Here is a 26,183-nt window from a genome sequence, read left to right as displayed (position 1 = left end):
CCTATCGAGTGGCGGTAATGAGCTGCAGGAGGGTGAGGAGACGATTTTGGTGATTCTGCTGTAGTCAAAACTAGTTCTCTAACAATAATGACTGACGTCTGTAGAGCGGACGACCGACGGACGATATTACCCAGAATGCATTGTTTTTACGGTATATTACCGTTTCAAAAACAGTATTTTACTGTACAAATTTGTTTTGTTTTTTTACAGCTATTTTTTAGTGTAAAATAATATTGCATTTTACCTATAAAAGACTGTAAAATAAAAACCTGTTAATTAATTAACAGTAATTTCACTTACTGAATACAGGAAAAAAAACTGTAATAGATCTAACCTTACATTTCATGCAATTTTATAGCAAAACACTGTTAAATGTTTTTTTTTTTTTTTTTTTGATTGTACAGTGTGCAACTTCATATCAGTACACAAATTTGAGTGAAAATTTTGACTGAAATGATAAATATGAAGTGTCACATGATCAATGACACTCATTTACTTACATTTGAAAGAGTGAACAATTCATTCTACATTCTTCTTGCTTTTAAAACACACACATACATACACATTTATATATATATATATATATATATATATATATATAAATCAGTATAATATAATATGATGTTAGAAAATTAACTGCATACAAACTGCTGAATTTAATGAACACTACTATTCACAATTTTGGGCTCTTTGAGACTTTTAAAGATTACAGATTTTTCAGAAAATACAGTAAAAAATTTGAAATATTTTTGTAATGTAAAACAACTGTTTTCTATGTGAATATATTTTAAAATATAATTTATATCCAGTGATCAAAGCTGAATTTTCAGCATCACTACTCCAGTCTTCAGTGTCACATGATCCTTCAGAAATCATTCTAATATGATGATTTGATGCTTTTTTCAGGATTCTTTGATGAATAGAAAGTTAAAAAGATCATAAATGTCTTTACTGTCACTTTTGATCAATTTAATGCATCCTTGCTGAATAAAAATATAAAAAAACATGGCATTATTTTCACAAAAAAGTATCTGAAAATATATTTTGGAGCCGACAGCGCAGGAGATGAATGAACAAAGACGTTCATCCATCAGCGGTAATGAAGCCAGATGATTAGGGCAGTGATGACAGGACAGTTTAAAGAGGTCATTTTATTATTTATTATTATGTTTCCCAGTAAAAATGAGCCATAATTTAGGTCTTCATCATCATTTTTCTCGCTCTACACTTAAAACTACATACAAACCTAAAAACCTCAGAGAGCAGGACTATAAATGGCTTCAAGTTGGTAAAAATCCATCGTGAAGTGACTTAAGTTATAACAGCTCATATAGGGAAGTATGCGATTTCGGACGCAGCCAATCTTTTTATATCAAAGCACTTCCTGTCCATCCCGAAAGCCGGAGAAAAGCACTCTGATGGTTGAGTCTAGTGGGAAAACACCCAACATGAGACGCTTTCATTACTGCAGAAAGCTTCCGCTCATTCAATCACAGAACTAGAATGAATTTATTCTTTACGACAGATCTTACGATGCACGGCACTATATGAGCAACTCCTGGAAATGAAATGGGCTGCAGTAAATACACCATTGCACTAGCACAAATGCAAAAGCAGGGAGTGAACAGACACTAATATGTAGAATTACTAAAGAAAACAGACAAAAAGAGAGTAACAATTATCAAATCACACTGTACTTATATTAGTAAAGCAGAGCTGCTCATTTTTTCATCTGTAAAAGCATGATTTTTATTTGAAACTCTTCACACGCACATCTGCCCACCATCAAAACACTCGTCAAAAAACAATCTTAGAGCGCCTCCTGCAGGCCACATCTGAACAGACATGTTAAATGCATGCTTTTTTACTATTATACATGCATGCATACATACAGATTTGTGTGCACTTTTAAAAATAGAGGGTTTGTGTAACAATGCAATAGATGAACAATGTTTCAGTGATCAGAATTTTTCTAAGCCTCAAGAATAGAGTAACAGTCATTTACCACAGTAAAAATGTATAACTCATTCAGACTTACTTAGATTAAAATTCTCTGTTTTTGAAGTTGTTTCTCTAAGTATTGATTAAATTACTAGTCAACGCCTATTCATTTAGACAGATTTATATCTTTGCTTTCCTACATAAGATGCATCTTTTGAAAATACAAAATAAAAGTATAAGATGTTTAAACTGCTACTAAATAAGTAAATAAAGTTGTTTACAGTTCCTGACAGAATTACTGCATTATTTATAGCTCAAAAGACTTTAAATCAGGGTTATTTTAGTATCTCTGATCATACTTTTTGTTAATATTTTGAATTGTGAGTGCATTCATTAATGTTAACTTTTGATTTTAATAATAATGCATTAGTAAACGTTGAAATTAACCTTAACTAAGATTAATAAATGCTGAAGCATTGTTCATGTTATAGGTATATATTTTGGTATATATTTTAGGTAATTTTTAGTAGTTTTTTAATGTCTATATTGTTTTTATGCTTTAGTTTTAGATTATTTAGTTTTAGTTATTTTAGTACTTCAGAATTGTTGTCTCTCTCCGAGAAACACAAGGCGGTGCTTCATTACTGAATGAATTTGTGTTTTTTAACAAATCGCGTGAGTCATTGATTCAGTGACTCCTTCATAAATACGGCCACTTGCTTCACTCCTGAATCAATCAGCTGGTTGAATGAATGATTCAATGACTCACTCATTTAGACAGTGACTTGTCGCCACCTACTGGCGGTTTAACTTTAACATTTAGAGTATCACTTCATTTTTCATTCATATTCATGCACCTCTGAGCTGCATTAAACAGTCTGTGTAAAATATACCTAAATGCAACTTCAGATTTAACGTCTGAAAAAACATTATGGCCACATTTTAACCTTGAATGTTTGTGTGTAATAAATTCTATGCTGAATCAAAATATTTCTTTCTAAAACTACTTTTTGTAATGTCTATTCAATGCTTTTGGGGGGTAATATCTCAACCAAATTTGTGTTTTTACAGTGTTAGTTATCGATAATAATGTAAAATGATGTCAATGTAAAACTGCATGTAAATCACGATCACAATAACTGCTGTCAGAGGCTCAAACTGCAGACGTCGAGTATATTTCAATTAAGATGTCTGGGAAAATCTACAGTATGAAAACCTGTCAACAGGATCGTCAAGAGCTCATCAAAGCCAGTTCGAGTGCGACGTCTTGACTGCGAAAGCGGCTCCTGAAGGCCAAGAGCCGGGTCCGCTCACACCCCCTACACCGGGACCTTTTCATAGACGTCTTTTTGTCCAGCGGGGATTTTCAAGGTGTAATCCCACACAAGGAGCTTACAGAACGCCTCACTGACTCTCATATCACACGAGGAGACGTGACATTTAAAAACTGCAACACTTCTTTCCGTCACCTCTTTCTGCTCTCAACGAAACCTGTCGATATCAATCAGTCACGCATCAGCGAGTCATGAAAGGTGACACTCTTGTCATCGATAAACGTGATTACTTCCTGCTAAAAAGTGATCAAAACTCCAAAAAGGGTCTCAATGACATGAGAAAGTTCAAAGCTTTTCCCTCTCTATCGATCGGTGATGTTCAAAGCGGTGATAAACACGGGAAACACCATCTAAAGGTGAGGAAAGATGCAATATGAAAAAGAGAAAAAGGTACACTTCCAGTCAAAAGTTTGATGTTTTTGATAGGGTGATTTAATTTGGTGTGATTACTTATGGAAAAAATAACATGTGATGAAGTCCATTAGAACGCTGTTAAAATGACACTAAAATTCAAGATATGAGGGCCAAAATTGCTCCTATATGTGTTTTTGTCTTGTGATATTGCTAAACTATATCATATGATATTAATACATGAGGAAGAGTGCCGTTTTTTCCAGAATATCTGCACTATTGCAAATGTGATATAGATTTTAGACACAATATTGTCAGTTTTTGCCCAATTTTGCCAAAGAAAATAGTTCCAAACAAAAACTGTTGTGCATCTCTGAGAAACACACAGCTGCGTTTCATTACTGAATCAATCTGCATTTTTTTAATGAATCAAGTGAGTCACTGATTCAGTGAATCATTCATAAAAAAAGGCCACTTGTATCGCTCCTGAATGAATCAGCTGGTTGAATGAATGATTCAATGACTCACTCATTAAGACAGTGACTTGTCGCCACCTACTGGCGGTTTTACTTTCATATTTAAGTATAATTTCATTTTTCATTCATATTCATAACACCTCTGAGCAGCATTAAACAGTTAACCTCAAAGGTTTATGTGTAAGGAATTCTATGTTGAATCAAAATATTTCTTTCTAAAGCTACTTTTTGTAACGTCTATTCAATGCTTTTGTCATTTAACACAATAATGACTTTAAATGATCTTTTCAGGGGTAATATCGCAGCCAAAATTTATTTTAATTTGCATTTTTATTAATTATGCGGCACATTTTGTATATCACTGTTTTCACTGCATTTTTTATTAAATAAACAGCCTTGGTGAGCAGAAGAGACTTTTCAAAAGATTACAAACTTTTGACTGGTTTATTGCTCTAAGTTTAGTGTGGCATAAAAACACTTTCAGCATCTGACGTTTGTTTCCCTTTTTGGATGTCTTATGAGATAAACCAGGCACCGAGCGGGAAGCAGATCGCACCCTTTCTTCGCAGAGCCACGTCTCTTTAAATATAATTGCAGGATGTTCTCATGACACGTTTCCATGCAGAAATATGTCCCTCGGTCTCTCGCCGCATTCAGTGAAAAGAAGGAATCTTTCAGGAGACGAGCATCTGTAATTGACAGCAGTCATTACCTCCTCCGCTCTCGTTCTGGAGAGTTAATTTGATGCAAAACTTTTCACTGCACTTTGAGCACACCGTTTCTTATTATCCCTTAGATGCCACTTGAAAAAAGCCAAATAAGCCTAAAAAGTGATATTTGATATTTAATCATCAGCCAATGATGCTGTCGACCCATTCAGCATCTTCTAAACGTAATTAAAGGCAAATTGAGGGCTCTCTAATCTATTTTAGGTCATCAACAATTCCATTTACAGTAGACATTTAGGCTAATTAAAACTCGAGCTAATCAGATGGACGTGTTTGTGATCTGGGAGTATGTGCACGTCTCTAAAGATGCCGAGACTTTCTGGCATATCAGAGCAGCTGGAAAATTAAAATCCTGCACTTCAAGGAAAGCGAGGGGCAAAAAGGACAGAACAAGCCTTTAAACTTCCGCTGTGATTTGACAAGTCTCTTATTTATAGCTGTCAAGTAAAAAATAAAAACATAAAATATGGAAATTAAATACTAAAAATTAGAAAAATATTTTGACTTTGCATTTTCTATACTGTACTTTATTTCAGTTCATATTCATTTATTTCAAGAAATGTAAATATTTGTTATAGTTTTAGTTTTAGTTAACAATAATAACTGTGCTTTAAATGTCCGTGAGTAATAATTAAAATAATAAAAATTCAAAAAATTTTTTTTAGTATTGTACTTTATTTCAGTTCATGTTTATTTATTTTAAGTAATGAAAATGTTATATAGTTATAGTTTTAGTTAACAATAACAACCCTGTTTTAAATGTCCTTGAGTAATACATAAATAAATAAATAAATAATAAAAATACAATAAAATGTAGAAATTAAATACTAAAAAAAAAAAATAATAATTTTATTCCATTTATTATTTTATTATTCTTTTGACTTTTAATATTGTACATTATTTCAGTTAATATATATTTATTTCAAGTAATGAAAATGTGTTATGGTTTGTTAACAATAACACTGCTTTAAATGCCCTTGAGTAAAGTAAAATAAAATAAAATAAAATAAAATAAAAAATAAAATAAAATAAAATAAAATAAAATAAAATAAAATAAAATAAAATAAAATAAAATAAAAAATAAAATAAAATACTACAATTCAAAAGTTTGAGGTCACAATTTTTTTTTAAGTCAGATTTATTTAGACTTATTTAGAAAGGACCCATTAAATTGATCAAAGTGGCATTAAAGACATTTATAATGTTACGATTTCTATCTCTACAAAAATATTAAACTGTTTTCATATTAATCTGATAATAATCATAAATGTTTCTTGAGCAGCAAATCAGCATATTAGAATGATTTCTGAAGGATCATGTGACACTGAAGACTGGAGTAATGATGCTGAAAATTCAGATTTGATCACTGGATATAAATTACTGTTTACTTTTATTTTTATTTTTGTTTTAATTTTTAGAATTATGGTTTTGGTCCATGCACAAAAAAAGAGACCAGCAAAAAAAAAGGTGAGATGTTATTCTGTTTGCTTTTAAAAGTAAATGTCTACATGCTGGATGACATTAAGATGAGCCTGCTTGCACTCAAAGAGATGTCAGATTGACAAAAACAAATACTGAAGATTACAGGCAACTTTGTGGTACTTGGATGCTGTGATGTGATCAAAGGTAATTCTTGGCCTGAAAACTCTGAGAAGCACTGATCTAAAGTTACGCTAAATAAAACAACTCCCACAGGCTCGCATTCAGCCTAGAAACATTAAAAGAGCTGGACGCCATCTGAAACTCTCCAGCGCAGATGGAGTCTGCTCTCCCACAGTTCAGCAGTTCAGACCTGACAAGGAGACAAGTGGGCCAATTTAAGAGCGCGGGCTCTTTAGCGGAGTGAACCTGGCCTTAAAACTACAGATTTGATTTGGAGACCATCACAAGCCGGGTAATTGGCTAAACGCGCTGCTTAATTGCTTTTAGTTCTCAGGCTACTTGGCCATAAAATGTGGGGGCTAGAGCACAGGATACTCCGTAAATCTGAATGTAGGTGAAAATTGGATTTCTCCGCACGACCCCTGAGGCCAGATACGGCTCTAATCACAGTCGGGTCATTAAAAGCGCAGGCCATCTGCATAGGAGCTAATTGTAAGAAACCCAACACAAATACAGATTAAAAGAGGATATACAATTCAAAACATGTGACAAGCTTCTGGAATCGGAGTGTAATTTCTTAAAGAGACAGTTCACCTAACAATGAAACTTTTTTCCCTTAAGTTTGACACTCAAACCGTGATTTGAGGGCATTGCATACACTCTGAAAAACGCTGGGTTGTTTTTGTCTACCCAAACACTGCTGGGTTGAGCCTGTTGGGTCATTTTTCCCATGGTTGGGTAGTTTTTGTGCAACCCAGCTGTTGGGTTAGAGGCTGGTCAATCTCACTGACACTTGAAACAGTACACCCCTCCCCAGTGTTGCCAAGTCCACGTTTTTCCCGCAGAACTGTGCTGCTTTAACACTGTTGCTGCGGGTTGTCTTTCATGTCCCCAAGTTAAAGCAACCCCAAATAACATGATATTTAGCCCCTGGAATGCAAATTTTACAAGGGGATCCCCACCAAAAATGCAGATTTTAACCCCCAGAAATTATTTGGCTAGCTTTGGGCTAGTTGAGTAGTAATTGGGCGGGTTTTGTTGTGAAAGCCTGTATTCACCTGTATGTGAACTGAATATGTTTCCTAAAACATATTATGGTACATGCTAAAAAATGCGGAGTTAAAAACAACCCAAGTTGGGTTGAAAATGGGTTGTTTAAACCCTGCAAATGGGTTGTTTTAACTCTGCGATTGGGCTGTTTTAACTCTGCGATTGGGCTGTTTTAACTCTGCGATTGGGCTGTTTTAACCATGCAAATGGGGTGTTTTAACCTTGTGATTGGGTTGTTTAACTCTGCGATTGGGCTGTTTTAACCCAGCGAATGGGCTGTTTTAACCCTGCGATTGGGCTGTTTTAACCCTGCGATTGGGCTGTTTTAACCATGTAAATGGGGTGTTTTAACCTTGTGATTGGGTTGTTTAACTCTGTGATTGGATTGTTTTAACCCAGCGAATGGGCTGTTTTAACCCAGCGAATGGGCTGTTTTAACCCTGCGATTGGGCTGTTTTAACCCTGCGATTGGGCTGTTTTAACCCTGCGATTGGGCTGTTTTAACCCTGCGATTGGGCTGTTTTAACCATGTAAATTGGGTGTTTTAACCTTGTGATTGGGTTGTTTAACTCTGCGATTGGATTTTTTTAACCCTGCGATTGGATTGTTTTAACCCATGTGAAAACCTGGCAACCCTGATCCTCCCCCACCCACCCACCCTCCGATGCAACAACCCAGGTGGCTTAGTTTACTACTGCAGCCCAGCTGGTGGCCAGTGTTGCCAAGTCCACAGTTTTCCCGCGGATTTGGGCTACTTTAACACTGTTGCCGCGGGTTGCAGCGACCGCAAATAACATGATATTTAACCCCTGGAATCAGTGTTGCCAAGTCTACGGGTTTCCCACAAAACTGGGCTACTATAACACTGTTGCCGTGGGTTGTTTTTCATGCCTGCGGGTTATAGCGACCCCAAATGACATGATATTTAGCCGCGGAATGCAAATTTTACCAGGGGTTCCACCTTTAAATGCAATTGGGCTAATTTTGAGTAGCAATTGGGCAGGTTTTGTTGTGAATAACCTGGCAACCCTGCCCCTCCCCCACCCGCCCTCTGACGCAAAAACCCAGCGGTGGCTTAGTCAGTGTTGCCAAGTCTGCGTTTTTTCCGTGGAATTGGGCTACTTGACCACTGTTGCCGTGGGTTATAGTGACCCCAAATAACATTTATTGCCAAAAACGTGGATTTTGACCCCCCGAATGTGATTGGGCTAGTTGAGTAGTAATTGGGCAGGTTTTGTTGTTAAAAACCTGGCAAACCTGCCCCTCTCCCAACCACACCCTCCAACGCAAAAACACAGCTGGCTTAGTTTATTACAACAACCTAGCTGTTGGACAGTGTTGCCAAATGGGCTTTTTTTTAAGTTTAAGTTGGTGAAATTTTTTTCCACAGGTTGATTTCCACCCCCATACGTACAATTTTGGCACTCCAACACCCCTAAAACCCCCCCAGACGTACAAATTCATTGGAGAATTCAGCCGCCTGATGGAGAAAAATCACATTTTTGGGCTACTTTTGTTGCACAGACCTGGCAATCCTGCCTGGAATGCGAATTTTACCAGGGCAACCTCACCAAAAAGTGGATTTTACCCCCCCCCCAGAATGATATTTTTACCAGGGGACCCCCCTGAAACGTGATTGGGCTAGTTTTGAGTAGTAATTGGGCGGGTTTTGTTGTGAACATCTGGCAACCCTGCCCCTCCACCACAACAACCCAACTGTTGGCCAGTGTTGCCAAGTCTGTGGTTTTCCTGCTAAATTGGGCTACTTTTATGTTGCCGCGGGTGAATTTTTTTTTTCCACGGGTTGATTTCTACCTCCATACGTACAATTTTGCCACTCCAACACCCTCAAAACACCCCCAGACGTTCGGCCACCCGTTGGAGAAAATTTATTATCTATATTTAGTCTATAAAGTCTTTACAATGTCTTTACATTCTTTTCTGCACTTTTTAACTCAAATGAATGCGTTGTTTTAACTCGTCTATATTTTTTGTGCATTCCTGGGTGTTCTTGCTTATTAATAAATGTTCACCTTCTGATTATTACTGTTGCCTGTGTTGTTACTCAAGTAATTCTGTGTGTGATTTTAATTTTCAGCATATTTTGAGTATATTTTAAGTCAGCAATATAGCCATTTTTAATCAATAGTTGCGCTCAGTAAATAATTTAGCCAGTTGGGTAAAAAATGTTGACATCTAAAGATTTTGACAACATCTTTAAAACAAGACACACTTACTTGAGAAGCAGATGTGTGTGTGTTAAGACGTGCCTTAAAAGCTTGTAATTTATTGTAAGACTGTCTATGATTAATTGTCAGCATAAATCAAACAAACTTAGGTTTTTGCTTAAGAAAGATGCTAATACAGATTAAAAGAGGATAGAAACAATTAAAAACGTGTTTCTGGGAACGTACAAAACAAAATATAAAGATCCTGGCCTGAATATGATCTGGGTTTGAAACGACATGAGTGTGTGAGTAAATAAAGACCATCTTAAACATTTCCAGAAGAGTCCGATATTTAAAGAAAGAGGCCAAGGAAAAGACAGAGACCGCACAGAAACGACTTCCAGCTTTTTAATTATTCAATTATCTGTGCGAGGAGGAGCAGAGCACCGGGACGAACAGGCCCATCTGCGGATCAGCCCTATTCATCATTGATTGGGAGAGACAGACGCGGGATCATTTTACTCCATTAGCGGGCCGAGGGGAGGAGGACGGGACCAGGGGCCTTCATTGTAAATGAGTTGCACAATTGTGCGATCTGTCACCGAAAACATTTGAGCCGTCACGAGAGAGAGGATTCAGATGTCACGGGTAGACGGAACGGTGCCTCGCTTCCGTCTCAATAGGCGATATCTCGCTCTCGACGGGAAGGGAAGAACATGGTTATTGTTTCAGAGGCACTGGGAACGATATAGTGAGGAAACATCACTACTGATGATGCAAATGAAGACTCATGCATGCATAATAGTTGCATTAAAATCACACTCCAGCAGCTTTATAGATGTTTGGTTAAAGGTGCAGTATGTGATATTAACAGCTAGTGGTGGAAATAAGTACTGCAGTCCAAATTCAAAACATTGGAGAGTGTCGTTTCACCGCCCCGGGTTGCCAGATTGACGACACACAACAGGAACGAGGCAACTGACAATGGAAATCTGCAATCTCTGACATCGTTCCTCTGCTGGCTTTAAATCGCTGAGCTTTCCACTGACTGGCAACCCGGGGTGTCGAAATACTATTGGGTAATTTGGAAGTGGGCGGGATCACAGAGACACAAACAGAATTTCAAAGTAGAATAACTGCTATTGTTTTTCGGAGAAACAAGTATGTGAACTTAGCATGCTCTCTAAATCTCTGAAAACATATTATGGTACACTCTAAAAAATGCTGGGTTAAAAACAACCCAAGTTGGGTTGAAAATGGACAAACCCAGGGATTGGGCTGTTTTAACCCAGCAGTTGGGTTGTTTTAACCCAGCGGTTGGGATGTTTTAACCCAGCGAAATGGGTTGTTTTAACCAAGCGGAATGGGTTGTTTTAACCCAGCGGTTGGGTTGTTTTAACCCAGCGGAATGGGATGTTTTAACCCAGCGGTTGGGTTGTTTTAACCCTGTGGTTGGGTTGTTTTAACCCAGCGGAATGGGATGTTTTAACCCAGCGGTTGGGTTGTTTTAACCCAGCGGTTGGGTTGTTTTAACCCAGCGGAATGGGTTGTTTTAACCCAGCGGAATGGGTTGTTTTAACCCAGCGGAATGGGTTGTTTTAACCCTGCGGTTGGGTTGTTTTAACCCTGCGGTTGGGTTGTTTTAACCCTGCGATTGGGTTGTTTTGGGTTAAATGTTTGCCCAACCTGCTGGGTAATTTTATTTATCTCAACTATTGTTTAAATTAGTGTATTGCTTGCTTAAAATTAACCCAAAATATGTTGAAAATTAACATTAATAAATGTTTAATAAATTAATATTTAAAACAGAAAATCACACAGCACCTTTAAAATTGTTTAAATAAAAATTTAAGTTTAAAAAGTAGATAATTGGAGGAAGAAAATACTATTTCAGTCATTGTACTTAAAAAATTAATGTTTAATTCAATGTGTTACTTCAAAGAAATGGAAAGTAACACACTGAATATTAAACATGAAATTCTGAAATAGTATTGTTTTGTAAAACATACTCCAACAAACTTTCGTTTTATTTGCAACTTCGAAAAATAACTATAGTTTTTAAACAATTTAAACCAAACATCTATAAAACTACTGGAATTGGATTAATATTATGCATGTGAGCTAATCCTACACTAAACAGTTTTTCAGGCTATATGAAGTAAATTAACCTGGATTTAGAGAAAACTTTAACTCATCATAAGATCTCTAAATCTCTCACTTGAATCATTTACGTTTTAAAAGAGCCATTACACACACAGTCACATCTCTTCCGATAAGACAAAGACACAAAGAGAAACATGAAATCACAACAACTATTTACTTTCTTATTTCATGTTCAAGAACGTTATACTAAAGAATGAATTTCCTTTTCACCTGACATCATCTAGGCCTAATAATGTTAACATGAATTAGACAAATAATTAAACTAACATCAAGGTCAAGCTCCATTCTGAAATAAAATGGCCAGCTTTAACGATTCAAACAAATACTAATGGAAAGAGTCATTCTTTCCTTATTCAATAACTAGTTTCACAGTGTTAGAGATACTGTATTATTTTGAGTAAAGTGGCTCATAAAACCCCTCTGCTCATCTGACTGTAAAGTAAAGATAAAAATAATCTCCAAAAGTGTGTTAGAAAGCACTTCTCACACAAAACACACGGTCATCTCTCATTAGAGGTGCAACACTGACACCCAGTGGCTGCAGACAGACATTCACTCAGCAAGACCTGCTGTGACTTGTTTTGCAGCAAAAACTGAAAATACTTCAACATCTATTAAACAAGATACACACATTACGACTTGCAATAATTTAGAGGTTTATGCATAAAACAAGAAAAACAAAAACTGATCTTGCTTTAAGTGTGTTTAAATAATTTCACAGCAAAACAAGACTGTATCGAGCTGTTTACTACATTAAGAAAATCATTTTTACAGATTTGTTGAATATGATGAATATAATCAAGTCAGACTGAACGATCACAAGTCCCTGAGATTGATGGGATAATAACAGCCCTCGTTCACACACAGTGAATGCTGTCGTTTGATTCAGACAGCTCCATCAATACAGAAATACTGCTGAAACGAGCGCAAAACGACAGAGAGAGAGAGAGAGATGTGTGTGAAAACACTCAAGGACATCAGCTTTTGTTTTGTCCACTGAGCAGTGGCTTATGGGTAAAAAGACTTCTCCTCCCTCTTGCAGCATCTCTTCTCTTCTCTGATGATGAGGGCGGGGCAACCTGTCACTCATATGAGATCCACCAATAGCAAACCACAACCATCCAATCAAAGCCTCGCCCTACATTTGTTCTTGTTTGCGAAGCAGTTTCACTCACATATACGGCACAATAGGGAAGAAAAGACCAGCACAACTTCCATTTCATGTGATTTTAAAGCACCACCACTAAAAGGGTACAAAATACAAGAACAATCTACATGAAGCCACTAGTCAACTTCAATAACCGACAACCCATCCTGAGCGATCACTAATGCACAGCATGAGTCCGGCGCTCTGAACACGTCATGTGGGTCGATGGCACGTACCAGTTTGTTTTCCTGCATGTAGATTCTCTGTAGTTTGTTGCATCCCTGCGCCAGCGCCACCAGCCCGTCGTCACTGATGCTGTAGCACTGACCGAAGTGCACGTCCTTCAGCTCTTTGCAGTGTTCGCCCAACTGCACAAACACACAAACCGATTCAGTTCAGCCTTCAGATGGTCAATGCAGCAATACGACCATATACAGCAGGAATTCAAACGTTTTTGTTTTTTTCAGACAAACCCCTTTGAGCTAAAATATCCCACTGAGAAGTTAATATTTCAATAATTTCACAACACATTCACAGTCACGTGACATGCAGGTAAACTAAATATTTCATTTGTATGATGCTTTATTTTAAATATTAGTTATATTATATATAAAAAAAAAATTTATATTTATATATATATATATATATATATATATATATATATATATACACACACACACACACACACACACACTCTTCTGCTCATTTAGGCTGCATTTATTTCATAATAACTACAGAAAAAACAAATATTGTGAAATATTACTAAAATTTACAATTATGGTTTTATATTTTAATATACTTTAAAATATAATTTATTTTGCTGAATTGTCAGCATCATTACTCCAGTCTTCAGTGTCACATGATCCTTCAGAAATCATTCTAATATGATGATTTATTATCAATTTTTGTAACAGTTGTGCTGATTAATATTATTTTATAACCTGTGATACTTTTCAGGATTCAGTGATGAATAAAAGGTTAAAAAGAACAGCATTTATTCAAAATATAATCTTTTCTAACAATATAAATCTTTACTATCACTTTTTATCAATTTAACACATCCGTGCTGAATAAAAGTATTTCTTTCAAAAAAAAAGAAAAAATTACTGACCCCAAACTTTTGAACGGTAGTGTATATTGTTACAAAAGATTTCTATTTTAAATAAATGCTGTTATTTTTTAACTTATTATTCATCAAAGAATCCTGAAAAAGTATCACAGGTTATAAAATAAGCAGCACAACTGTTTCCAACATTGATAATAAATCATCATATCAGAATGATTTCTGAAGGATCATGTGACACTGAAGACTGGAGTAATGATGTTGAAAATTCAGCTTTGATCACTGGAATAAATAATATCTTAAAGTATATTAAAATAGAAAACCATAATTTTAAATAGTAATAATATTTCACAATAAGTTTTTTCTGTATTTATTATGAAATAAATTCAGCCTTAATGAGCAGAAGAGACTTTGTTCAAAAACATTAAAAATAGTAATGTTTCCAAACTTTTGACCGGTAGTGTAACATATATATATATATTTTTTTTTAATTATTATTGTTACCATGATATGAAATTATTAAATTACTCATATCATATTTGTTCATAACTGTTTCTGCTATAATAAACTCTTAAAAATTAAGGTTCTAAAAAGGGGGGTTTTTTAGCGATGCAATAGAAGAACCATTTTGGATCCTAAAAGATCCACATTTTGAAAATCTAAAGAACCGTTTTCCACTATAAAGGACATATAAAAGTTCCATTGATGTTGAAGGTTCTTCATGGAACCATTAATGCCAATAAAGAACCATTATTCGTCTGTTTTCATCCAAAGTTGCACATTTAACCTGTGCAAAAAATTGGAATATAACATTTGCAAATAAAGCAAAAAACGTTTTCATCCCATGTGTTCAAGAGAACAAAATCGCCACTTGCTGGAAAATTCAGTAAATGTGTTTCCATCCTAGTTTATGCATGTTTATGCATTACTGTCCTCAATTTTTATGCACATCATTTACATCCAGCATTTTTTATGCAATATCCCAAATTTGTCATTCAAATATGTGGATAGTTATGTGTGCTTATGAGTCAGTAGCCATGTTTCTATCACATGCATCCATCAAGTGACCTAAAAACCCTACATAACGTGCAGCTCACCAGTTTGAGAGCGTGGTCAGTGAGTTTGTCCTGGTTTCCGACGTGAACTTTCTGCAGAAGCGGGCAGTGGACGGCCACGGTGCACAGAGACACATCGCTCAGCTGCTTACAGCGGTACGCCGTGTATTTGATCAGACCGGGACAGTTGGACGCCAGAGAACAAACGCCGTGATCCTGAACGTTCCGGCAGTCGGAAATGTTGATTTCAGTGACGTTCTGTCTCCTGGACGCTATCTTCACCAGGAGATCGTCTTTAACCTGTGGTCAGGACAGAGAACACACATTAGATTCATACTTATTTAGTTTTCATGTTTATTTCAATTAAAACTTTAAAAAAAAAAAAAAAATTCAGGTTTGTAGGGCTGCAAAACATAGGCAAAATGTTGTGATTATATATCAATATAGCTATAAAATAGTAATAATAATAAAAAAATAAACAGTGTAATATATAATAATAATTATAATATGTAATATAAAATAATAAATAGTAATATTTCTTATTTTGTTTTTGAGCAAATCAATTTTTAATAATAATAATAATAAAAATTATAAATTCCTATATATATATATATATATATATATATATATATATATATATATATATATATATATATATATATATATATATATATATATATATATATATATATAGGAATTTATAATTTTTATTATTATTATTATTATTATTATTATTATTATTATTATTATTATTAAAAATTGATTTGCTCAAAAACAAAATAAGAAATATTACTATTATTTATTATTTTATATATATATATATATATATATATAAATTACTATTTTTAATTTAATAATAATTTATATATAAATAAGAAAAAATGCTATTGTAAAATAAAACCCTGTAAAATAAAAAAACAGCGTATTTAAGAAAAATATAATTTCTTCATTTACAAACATTAAAACACTCAAAAATGAACACTTAAAGCTTCTCTTTTGTTGATAAGCGCATCTCAATTCAAGTATAATTGTTATCATATGCACACAAATAGTTCTATAGTTATAGACATAAAGAGAAAATATCCACGAACCTGCTGGAGGCCACTGAGATCAATCTGTTTCCAGAACTGGAAGTCTAAGCAGAGGTCGCGCCAGTACTTACACACCAGAGACGCGCCCAGACATCTCTCCTTCACCGACAGGTGAGAGAACACCTGAGGACAGATTTCACACGGGGTTAATCGGTTCATCTGAGTGAATCAAGATCATACTGAAACTAAAGTGTCATATTGATTCAACAATATTCACTCGGAGGATTTCAGCCGCAGGTTTGATGTGAAGCTCTAGGCACTGCATTTGTACCATAAACAATTTTCATATTCTGTTGGGTTTGCCAACATTTTTTGCATTTCAAGTTATGTTTAGATTATATAGTTAAATATAAGCTAATTTGTATGCATTTCCAGAACAGAAATCTGAACATTGGATAAAGCAGATTTTGTCGACATATTAAAAGGTTTTTGGATTTCTCTTGTTATCACTGCATAAATCAGAAAATACTGTCAACAGACATTAAAAACAATTTTCACCATGTGTTTTAGGAGTAAAATGTTGTATAAATCAGGTGAATAATTTGTGAACAAGTATAGATATGAATAAAACTGTAAAGTTTGGTGTGTTTGAAGCTGCTGACTCAAACTCACCGCCTTAAAAGATTGAAGTGCAATAAAATAAAGACTTAAAAGTGTATTTTGGATGGGGTTTTTTTCCACTGGTCTGAAAGAAGGCATGTTAAAGGGATAGTTCACCCAAAAAGCCATCCCAGGTGTATATGACTTTATTCTTTCAGAAAAACACAATTTGAGTTATATTTAAAAAAAATATCCTGGTGCTTCCAAAATTTATAATGGGAGTGAATGGGGGCCGAGATTTTGAAGCCCAAAAAAATACATTCATCCATCATAAAAATAATCCATACGGCTCCAGAGGGATAATAAAGGCCTTCTGAAGTGAAGACATGGGTTTTGTAACAAAAATATCCATATTTAAAACTTTATTAACTATAATCACTGGCTTTTGGTATAGGCCGTATGCGAGTTGAGTTACTGGAAGCCAGTGATTATAGTTAATAAAAGTTATAAATTATGGATATTTTTCTCACAAAAACCCATCGCTTCGCTTCAGAAGGTCTTTATTATCCCTCTGGAGCCGTATGGATTATTTTTATGATGGATTTTTTTGGGCTTCAAAATCTCGGCCCCCATTCACTCCCATTATAAATTTTGGAAGCACCAGGATATTTTTTAATATATCTCTGATTGTGTTCGTCTGAAAGAAGATAGTCATATAGGATGGCTTGAGGGTGAGTAAATCAAGGGATAATGTTCATATTTGGGTGAACTATCCCTTTAAGGAAGCAAAATAGAGAACTGAGCAGTGCATGAAAAACATCAGCTCACAGACCTTGAGCAGTATGGATGAGGGCAGCTGGTTAATGTGGGACGTGTCTGTATTTTCAGCGCTCTTTCCCTCCTCTGATCCCTCATTTTGGGACAGTTGGCAGCAGCAGGAGGAGGAGGAAGAGGCCGCTGCACCGCCCGCGTCCGCATGCCACGCCACGCCGGAGCCGTCCTCCTCCGAAGGGGAGGAAGAAGAGGAGGACGGGCAGAGCGAAGGCAGGAGGCACTGGCTCTCTGGAGCGGCGCCGTCTCCTCGCTCTTCTCCGTTCTCCATGGCCTCCTGGAAGGCACAGCGCGGCTGCTTGCGGGGCGTACACCGCTGCAGCTCAGCACACTTGCGCTTGCACACCATTTCCGAATAGTCCGCGGCCGGGACGACGGCGCAGAAGAGCGCCGGGGGCCCGATCAGCTTGGCCGGCACGGCGGACAGCAGACTTCGACCCTGGCCTTCCCAAATGGCCAGCTCTCCCGGAGAGAGGAGGAACTTGGCGCACTCCTCAGGCGAGTTCAAGGAAACGTAGCGCTCGGCGAGTTTGGACGCAGCCGCCGCTGCCGCCACCGCACAGCTGCTCTCGAAGGGCCAGTCGTCCTCGATGCTCCCGCTAGTGCCGTGGACGATGAAGCACAGCATGCAGGGCCCCTGAAGGAAGCAGTTCCTCCTCCTCTTCTTCTTGCGCAGCTTCCGTGTTTTCTTCTTCAGGCTGTAACCATTTCTTGAGAAAAGATGGCCCATATAGATGATTCACGTTGACTCTGGAGGAATTCAAGAGCGACATAAAAAAACTCAACTTTAGTTAGTGTGTAATGTTGCTGTTTGATCATAAACAATATCTGCAAAGTTACGATGCTCAAAGTTCAATGCAAAGGAGATATTTTCTTTTACAGAAATCTCTTTTTAAACGGCTGTTAGAGACTACAACGAGCTTCCTCCCGGGTTATTGACATCACAAACCCTAAAATTTACATAAACCCCGCCCCCGAGAACACACAACAATGTAAGGCTGAACACAATCCTCATTTTGGCTGCGTGAGATTCTCCAGCTTTGTTGTTGTTGAGCTGTTAAAGCTCCGCCCTCTTCTGGAAAGCAGCAGCTCATTTGCATTTAAAGGGACACACACAAAACGGCGTGTTTTTGCTCACACTCAAATAGAGGCAAATTTGACAAGCTATAATAAATGATCTGTGGGGGATTTTGAGCTGAGCGAGTCATTATTTTTGCAGCTCAGTTTGATGACAGCAGCAGTATTGCCAAGTCCACGGTTTTCCCGCAAAATTGGGCTACTTTAACACTGTTGCCACGGGTTGTTTTTCATTTTCAGTGACACTAAATAACATGATATTTATCCCCTGGAATGCACATTTTACCAGGGGAACCCACCAAAAACATTGATTTTAACCCCTTGAAACACGATTGGGCTAGTTTTGAGTAGCAATTGGGTGGGTTCTGTTGTGAAAACCTGGCAACCCTTGACAACAGTGGCATAAAAATGACAGAGTTGAGGTTGTTGCTTCCAAACTAGATAAGTGATGCTTCCTTAATCTGATAAATAAGCACTAAAATGAGATTTTGACTCGCTTACATGTACAAAGATATATCAAAGTCATATTTATGTTACTTCAGGTGTCTCAAAACCTGGTGCTATACATTCATTCTGACATAACACAACAATCCTTCACATGATAAACATTTTTTTACAGAAACAAGGAAACACACACAAGTCAATGAACTACCCTGCAGACACAGATGCATGAGGAAGAGGAAGATTAATACTTTATGAGTGTCCATCTACTATTATACCAAGGTAATGGCATTTGAAAAAAATGTAAATACCATGAACATGGTAATCCATCATCCGTACTATGGTATATATCAGTGTCATCTATACCATAACCATGGTACCACCACAGTATGGATAATGAGTATATAGAACAGGTTATATGTTTCATATATCAGGTATAATGTGTGAGTAAAGCTGTTATATCTCAGCAGGGACCATATAAACATTCACAAACACTGAATGTCACTGTTTACACACGGTTGTGTGAGCTGCTGACCGCTGTTGTTGTGTTTCATTGAGTGATAGTGGCGGACGACGCCATTAAACTCCCTCATGAGAGAATAACCAAGACTGAATAACCGCCATAATAAAACCCGCCAAATCCTCACCAGCTCACGCGGCCCTCAGCACCTCCTTCCCGCGCTCTCATAATCCGCGCGACACAGAAACAGAAGCGAACGCGCCGCTGTGTCAACCTGCTCCTGGACTGTTTCAAAACACTTCCGGATTTCAAATAACAGAGGAAATCCCGCCCACAGCTCGAGGTGAGAGCGGATGTTCATTCGCCAGACCATCTGTCTGTCTGGAGCGGGCGGCCAATCAATCCTCCGCGCTTTAAAGGGAACTCGTTTAATACAAATTTAACACTTGTAAACACGCTTGAGGGGAATATATGCGCACATGATGTAAATATCTGCACTGGAACAGGACGGTTCTAGGTCATGTTAATTTGTTAATAACATCGGAGGATTCTGAAAGCAACATTAGCAAACTTTTACAAACTAGTTTTTATTTATCTTTCCCTATAAAAGCCCATTTTCATCACATAAGAAAAAAAATCATAATTATGATATTTAAAAAATCTGAATTATGACATAAAAAGTTGGAAAAAGTAATTTATGAGATTAAAAAAACGAAATTATGAACTAAAAAGTCATGTTATTACGTAATAATTTCAACTGTTATAATTTTTTATTTCTAAAGTCATAAAAAGTCATATTTTTGACTTTTTATGTAATGAACTTTTAAATCTCATGATTTTTTTTTCTTTTTTTAAGTCATTATTTCAATTTAGTATGTCGTATGTTGACTTTTTGACCTACAAAAAATTATGAGGTAAAAAGTCGAAATTATGACATAAAAATTATATGTAATAATTTTAACTGTCATATTTTCGACTTTTTTATTGCATTTTTAATCTCATAATTTCAATTTTGTGTCATAATTTCGATTTTTTTGTGTCATAATTATGACAGGCATAATTTCGACTTTTCATACTTTTATGTCATGATATGGTGCCAAAATTTCGATTTTTAAATCATAATTTCAATTTAATGTCATAATTTCGACTTTTTGTCTCATAATTATGACTTTAAAAGTCATAATTTCGACTTTTCAGCGTCTTTTCATACTTTTATGTCATGATTTAGTGCCATAATTTCGATTTTTAAATCATAATTTCAATGTCATAATTTCGATTTTTAAATCATAATTTCAATGTCATAATTTCGACTTTTTGACTCATAATTTGTGTCAAAACATTTTTATGTTTAACTAAAGCATGATTTTTTTTTAATGTGGCCTAATGAACTGTACAAATAATCCACCCTCGTCACGTGACTGCAAAACGCGCGTTTTTCCTCTGCGTTTTTAACGGTTTTAACGAGTCGGTTCGGATGATTCATTCCAGTGAACCACGATACAGTTCTTTTAAGACCTCACTCACACATAAAGATGAAATTTTATCATTTTATCAATAATGATGATGATTCCCAATATTGTTTCCAATTCAAAATCAACTAACCTACATAATGATCTTAAATCTGTGAATCGGATCGACTGAATCAACTAAAAGAATCACCTTTCATTCGCGAATCTCGGATTTCCATTCCGCTTTAATAGTTATAATGGAAATAATGGATCATAATTAATGTATGTGGGCGGACTGACTTTATTTGTTCATGATCCAGCAGGAATGGGCGTGTCGGAGCAAACTTCCTAAAATAACTAGTCTGGAAAGCGTCTGTTGCAAATGGCTCCCGTTCTCCCGGTCACTCGACAGATCGCTCGCGCGGGTCATCAGGAGAGCAGACGAGATCCACACGATCTCTGCATCTCTGATGTCAGCGACTGCTTGATTTCTGATCGACACGGTGTTTGTAAAACCTTCAACAGTTTGTTTCAACACGACAGAGCAATAATCATTTTCGTGAGGGTAAGAAATCCTGTTCCAGCTTGAGTGTTTATGTTGGACGTGTGATTGCCCAGCTAACACACGACGTAACAGTTACGTAATGTATTCGTACTTTTTGGTAATGTCATGACTTACTAACTGACAACGTAACTACGACGTCGCATGCCAGTAATTTCATTACCTTCAGATTACCATCTCACAACGTCGTCAGTACGTTCTCCTAACGTTATAAGATTACCCAGAACGTTCCAGATACGTCCTCTATTCGTAATATATTGGTAATTCCATGACTTAATAGTAACGTAACTACAACGTTGTATGCCCGTAATAATATTACCATCAAATTACCATATCACAACGTCGTCAGTACGTTCTCCAAACGTTACAAGATTACCAAGGACGTTCCAGATACGTCCTCTATTCGTAATATAATGGTCATTCCATGACTTACTGGCAACGTAGCAGCAACGTCATGTGCTCGTAATTTCATTACCATCATTTACACATTCTTTATATGTTATTATTACCAGAATTTGCAATATAAAACGTGTAATTAAATGTCAGACACAAGACTGAAATGTCCCCTTAAGAAAAAAAATGTTTCTTTTCACCAAATCAGAGTATGGATGACTGCTTTTTATATATAGTGACGTGACATACAGCGCGCGCCTCCACAAATGTAGTGCGCGCGTGCCCACAGTATGTTGATAAGAGTGTAAAGTTAATTTTTCTGAGAGGAGAATTTATTTTTCCGAGGTGACAACGAATAAATGGCTTTTATAAAAATGTATAAAGTTAACTTTAGAAAGACGCAAAACCTTTTTTTATTGTTATGTTTACGTTAGTGCAGGTGGCCGTTAGAGTTGCCATGGCAACCGGGAAAACATTCAAGCTGCTGGAGAGGACAGCGTCGACGTTTCTCCGTGTTTCTCGTCAGTTTTATAGCAATAAAGTTCAACAACTGCGTCAGATTGGTTAAGTAACATTACCCACAGTCTACTTTAAGTACTTTTGTTAATATTTTTACCTTTGTGATTTCCTTGATCGTCTGAAATATATGTTATGCAAAATGTTACGTTAGCATAGCATATGTTTTTAATGATACTGAGAGCAAAACGTCTTGAATGGTTTTATTTTATGTTTCGCTGTAGGCTATATGTTTTTATTTATAGTTTGAGTGTATTTCATTATTTTTATTTGGAGTTTTGTTCATGTTCTGTGTGTTTTTCAAAATAAATGAATTGAATTCATTTCGAGTCTGCATTCATCGTTCACAGCTGTTGGAATAGCCTTTACATTAGTTTGGGCAAATGAGGACATAAATTAGGTTAAACTACTGCATGTCCGCCCATAGAAAAATAAATAAATATAAGAATTACCAACTGATGACCAACACACAACTATTGATACACAACGTTGCCACGACGTCGCAGTTACTAACTGGCAACGTCACAAAGTTACGTTGTGGCGACGTATAGGCACCTTTCACTTTTCCGGTTGCCGCCACGACGAAAGTTTGGTCACCAAATTACGTTGCAGTTACGTAACAGTCACGTATTTTGGTTAGCTGGGTGAGAACTCATTCAGCAGGTTATTATCTTTATATTATGTGATGTAATATGTTATTTTACTTTATGTGATCATAGATTCTCAAGTTTGTGATCATGCATCATGATTTTACTTGAAGAGATTCTTTAATATGTAATACCAACTTTTTATTTATTTTTTCATTTGTTTGGGATTTGTTGGTTTATTTGGTGTTAGATATGCTTTTCTTGTCAATATTTGCACATAATACCTCAAAAAATAACAGAAGGCATATAATATCACAGATATGAACATTGCACTTCTCAAATATTTTGCAGAACTTCTTATGTTACACATGCAAAGAATATGTGGAGGATTTGGGCAAAATACCTCGGCACATGCTGCAGGTGAGGGGATGATGTGCGGAAAATTCTTTCACGTTATTATCCAGCATTTCTTTATTTGTTTGTATCCATTATGTGTCAGTAATAATCATATAATATTGCTGAATATGTGGAAAAGGGAACAATGAATCTTTTCTGTCCTTCAACAAATGCAGGAATCGAATGTCAGATTGATAGTGATTGGACAGTCATCATGTTCTCATATTGAGGTAAGATGGTTGTTCATTAATGTTCAGCTGAAAATATGAAATATTTAGACTAAAGAAGGGAAAAAAATCTGTTGTTGAAAATATTTACCAGTTTGAAAAGTATATATATGAGTGTCAAGTAGTTTAATGATTGTAGGATATTTTGAGCAACTGCATGAATCTGGATTGGGATTACTGGTAAAAACAAGGCTGGATTTGGACAAAATGTTGTTTTGTGACATGCATTTGAATCAGTTTGTCATTTTTCATTTTGTCCCGGAATTCATTTTCTTTTAATTTTTGAAAAATTGAGTGTTCAACATCGTGATCCAAGACCTTGGGAGTTTTGTCGCACTTGAAATTGGCATAAACACAAAAAATTAGACTGGATTCAAGGTGGTTGTGATAATAATAGTAACCAATGCTTCCCTCGTGGTCAGTTTGACCCCCATAAGGAATTAATGGGGAAAAATGGGGATTTTTTTTTTCATTTGTCAAAAAAACAATACAAAGATTTTTGTAGATTTTTCTTCAAATAAAAATCCATCAGTCACAATCCAAACCACACACAGATATGAAGTTGTAGTTAGATTTTAACATGTACAATGCAGAAAAAAACTTATGCCAAAAGATGATTTTGTAATGTCTAAATATGTATTTGAATGCATAAAGAACCAAATTGGTTTCAAATGGGACTCAGTGGTTGCTCCATATAGAGCAGTGTTGCCAAGTCCGTGGTTTTACCGTGAAATTGTGCCGCTTTAACACTGTTGCTGTTGGTTGTTTTTCATGTCTGTGGGTTGAGTGACCTCAAATATCATGATATCTAGCCTCTGAAATGCGAATTTTACCACCAAAAACGCGTATTTTACCCTCGGAATGCGATTTGGCTAGCTTTGAGTAGCAAATGAGAGGGTTTTGTTGTGAAAACCTGGCAACCCTGGTATAGAACTATGAGGCCATCTAGTGGCAATGGTCATGAAATGTCATGTTATATTATTTTTTTCCCACAAGAGGTCGGCAGAGACAACAAATGCATGTGATATGATGAAGTTTTTAACAGTTCTTTGCATGCACTGCAGTTATTTTGTATTTAAGCGAAAGAATGTGCTTATTTATATTAAAATTATTGATAATATCTAGTAATTTAGAGGTATTGAAATTCTCTGGATTGAAATGCTTTGTAGCCTTGAGTACATTTTCGATTATTGTTTTAGTTTATTATCAGACAATAGCATTATACCAAAACTGTCCATTATCCTGTAATCTCTTTATGTTGTAGGCTTTCTGCTCTCTGACAGGCTATACCCATGAAATATATGTTGATCCAGAGAGACAAATTTACAGAAAACTTGGAATGAGAAGAGGAGAGACATACATGGAGACACGTAAGATCAACTGAAGGTTGATTTTTGGAACAGGAATGGGATTTCAGTAACATGTTTTTATACATAACATGCCAAAAACAGAAGCCTTTTTTTCTTCATGTAATGAACATTCTGTACATTTCTCCTGTTTTCTACCAGATGAACATGAAAAAGAATGATTGGTTTGACCGAATGTGCATTTAATTTAATCCGTAGCTACGCTTCCATCTACCTATTTTTATGCACATTTTGGCATATCGCATAAAAAACGTGCATAAAGAATACACACAAACTACAATGGAAACACATTTACCTAATAAATCCCTTGCACCTCAGGTGACTTTTGCCGAGGCTTATGTGTTTTATTTGATTTTTCACATAAGTTAAATTTGCAGCTTTGAATGGAAACAGCTATTTTCATCTGTATACACAGCTTCCAGCAGTCCACATGTGAAGTCCAGCCTGCTCGTTGGCAGTCTGAAGAGTATGTGGCGTGCCATGACCAGCCCTGCTTTTGACTTCCAAGGAGATCCGTTGCAGCAAGGTGGAGCTCTTATTGTAGGCCCAGGTGACGAGTTTTCTAAATAAAGTGCTGTTATTTCTATCTTGACCGAGTCTAAACAATTTGTGTTGTATTTCACAGGTCCAGAGGTTCATTTTGCCCATTTTGACATGAATCGGTTAGATCACATGCCAATCAACTGGCTGCTTCAGATTGCAGGTCTTCAAACACTGGACTTCAGTGATTCCCACAAAATCATTCATATCTAAAATATTGATGTTATGCCATGATGGAGCTGCTCTGTATGCTTATAGCTGTTACACTGCAATGCTGGTCTTTATTTATTTTGAACTATAATAGCTTAATATCGTTATATATAAAAAATAGTTTTTATATTATATTTATGTTGTATAGGAGCAAGCCTTTCCACAGATGCATGGGGAGCCTTGATTTTATCTCTGTCCTAAATTATAATTTGTTTCATGTTATGTCTTGAATTTCAATAAAAAATAAGTTTTTTTTATATATATATATATATATATATATATATATATATATGCATGCATGTAAGAAAGTAAAGCTTCATTTATACAGCAGCTTTTAAAAACGGTGTTTACAAAGTGCTTAACAGAAGAGAAATTTACAGGGGAAAAAACATGCAAACACAAAGTGAAGCAGCCCACAT

The 26,183-nt window shown here is 36.1% G+C and overlaps 2 protein-coding genes across 2 annotated transcripts in view; one reads left to right on the top strand and one right to left on the bottom strand.

Annotated features, from left to right (window-relative positions):
- Positions 1-19,815, bottom strand: part of fbxl17 (F-box and leucine-rich repeat protein 17) — a 258,958-nt gene extending 239,143 nt beyond the window's left edge. The window contains exons 1-5 of the mRNA XM_067393445.1: positions 19,706-19,815; positions 17,542-18,290; positions 16,170-16,292; positions 15,121-15,378; positions 13,197-13,328 (exon numbers count right to left, since the gene is read on the bottom strand). Coding sequence (XP_067249546.1) covers positions 13,197-13,328; positions 15,121-15,378; positions 16,170-16,292; positions 17,542-18,270 — 1,242 coding nt within the window. The 5' untranslated portion in view covers positions 18,271-18,290; positions 19,706-19,815. The remainder of the gene's footprint in view (positions 1-13,196; positions 13,329-15,120; positions 15,379-16,169; positions 16,293-17,541; positions 18,291-19,705) is intronic.
- A 1,533-nt stretch (positions 19,816-21,348) lies between these two features.
- Positions 21,349-25,953, top strand: prxl2c (peroxiredoxin like 2C). The gene is made up of 6 exons (XM_067394254.1): positions 21,349-21,531; positions 23,376-23,444; positions 23,597-23,650; positions 24,912-25,017; positions 25,430-25,564; positions 25,640-25,953. Exons 1-6 carry the CDS (start codon positions 21,349-21,351, stop codon positions 25,765-25,767), a joined length of 675 nt encoding a protein of 224 aa, XP_067250355.1. The 3' UTR covers positions 25,768-25,953.
- Positions 25,954-26,183: the final 230 nt, after the last annotated feature.

This window comes from Chanodichthys erythropterus, chromosome 9, assembly GCF_024489055.1.
Source record: "Chanodichthys erythropterus isolate Z2021 chromosome 9, ASM2448905v1, whole genome shotgun sequence".
Classification (NCBI taxonomy): Eukaryota; Metazoa; Chordata; class Actinopteri; order Cypriniformes; family Xenocyprididae; genus Chanodichthys; species Chanodichthys erythropterus.
This window is presented reverse-complemented; position numbering and strand designations above follow the sequence as displayed.

Coding starts and splice junctions, on each gene's coding strand:
- prxl2c (XM_067394254.1), top strand. CDS start 21,349: ATGGCTCCCGTTCTCCCGGTCACTCGACAGATCGCTCGCGCGGGTCAT. Junction 21,532..23,375: donor CAATAATCATTTTCGTGAGG/GTAAGAAATCCT, acceptor AATATTTTGCAG/AACTTCTTATGTTACACATG. Junction 23,651..24,911: donor CATCATGTTCTCATATTGAG/GTAAGATGGTTG, acceptor TTTATGTTGTAG/GCTTTCTGCTCTCTGACAGG.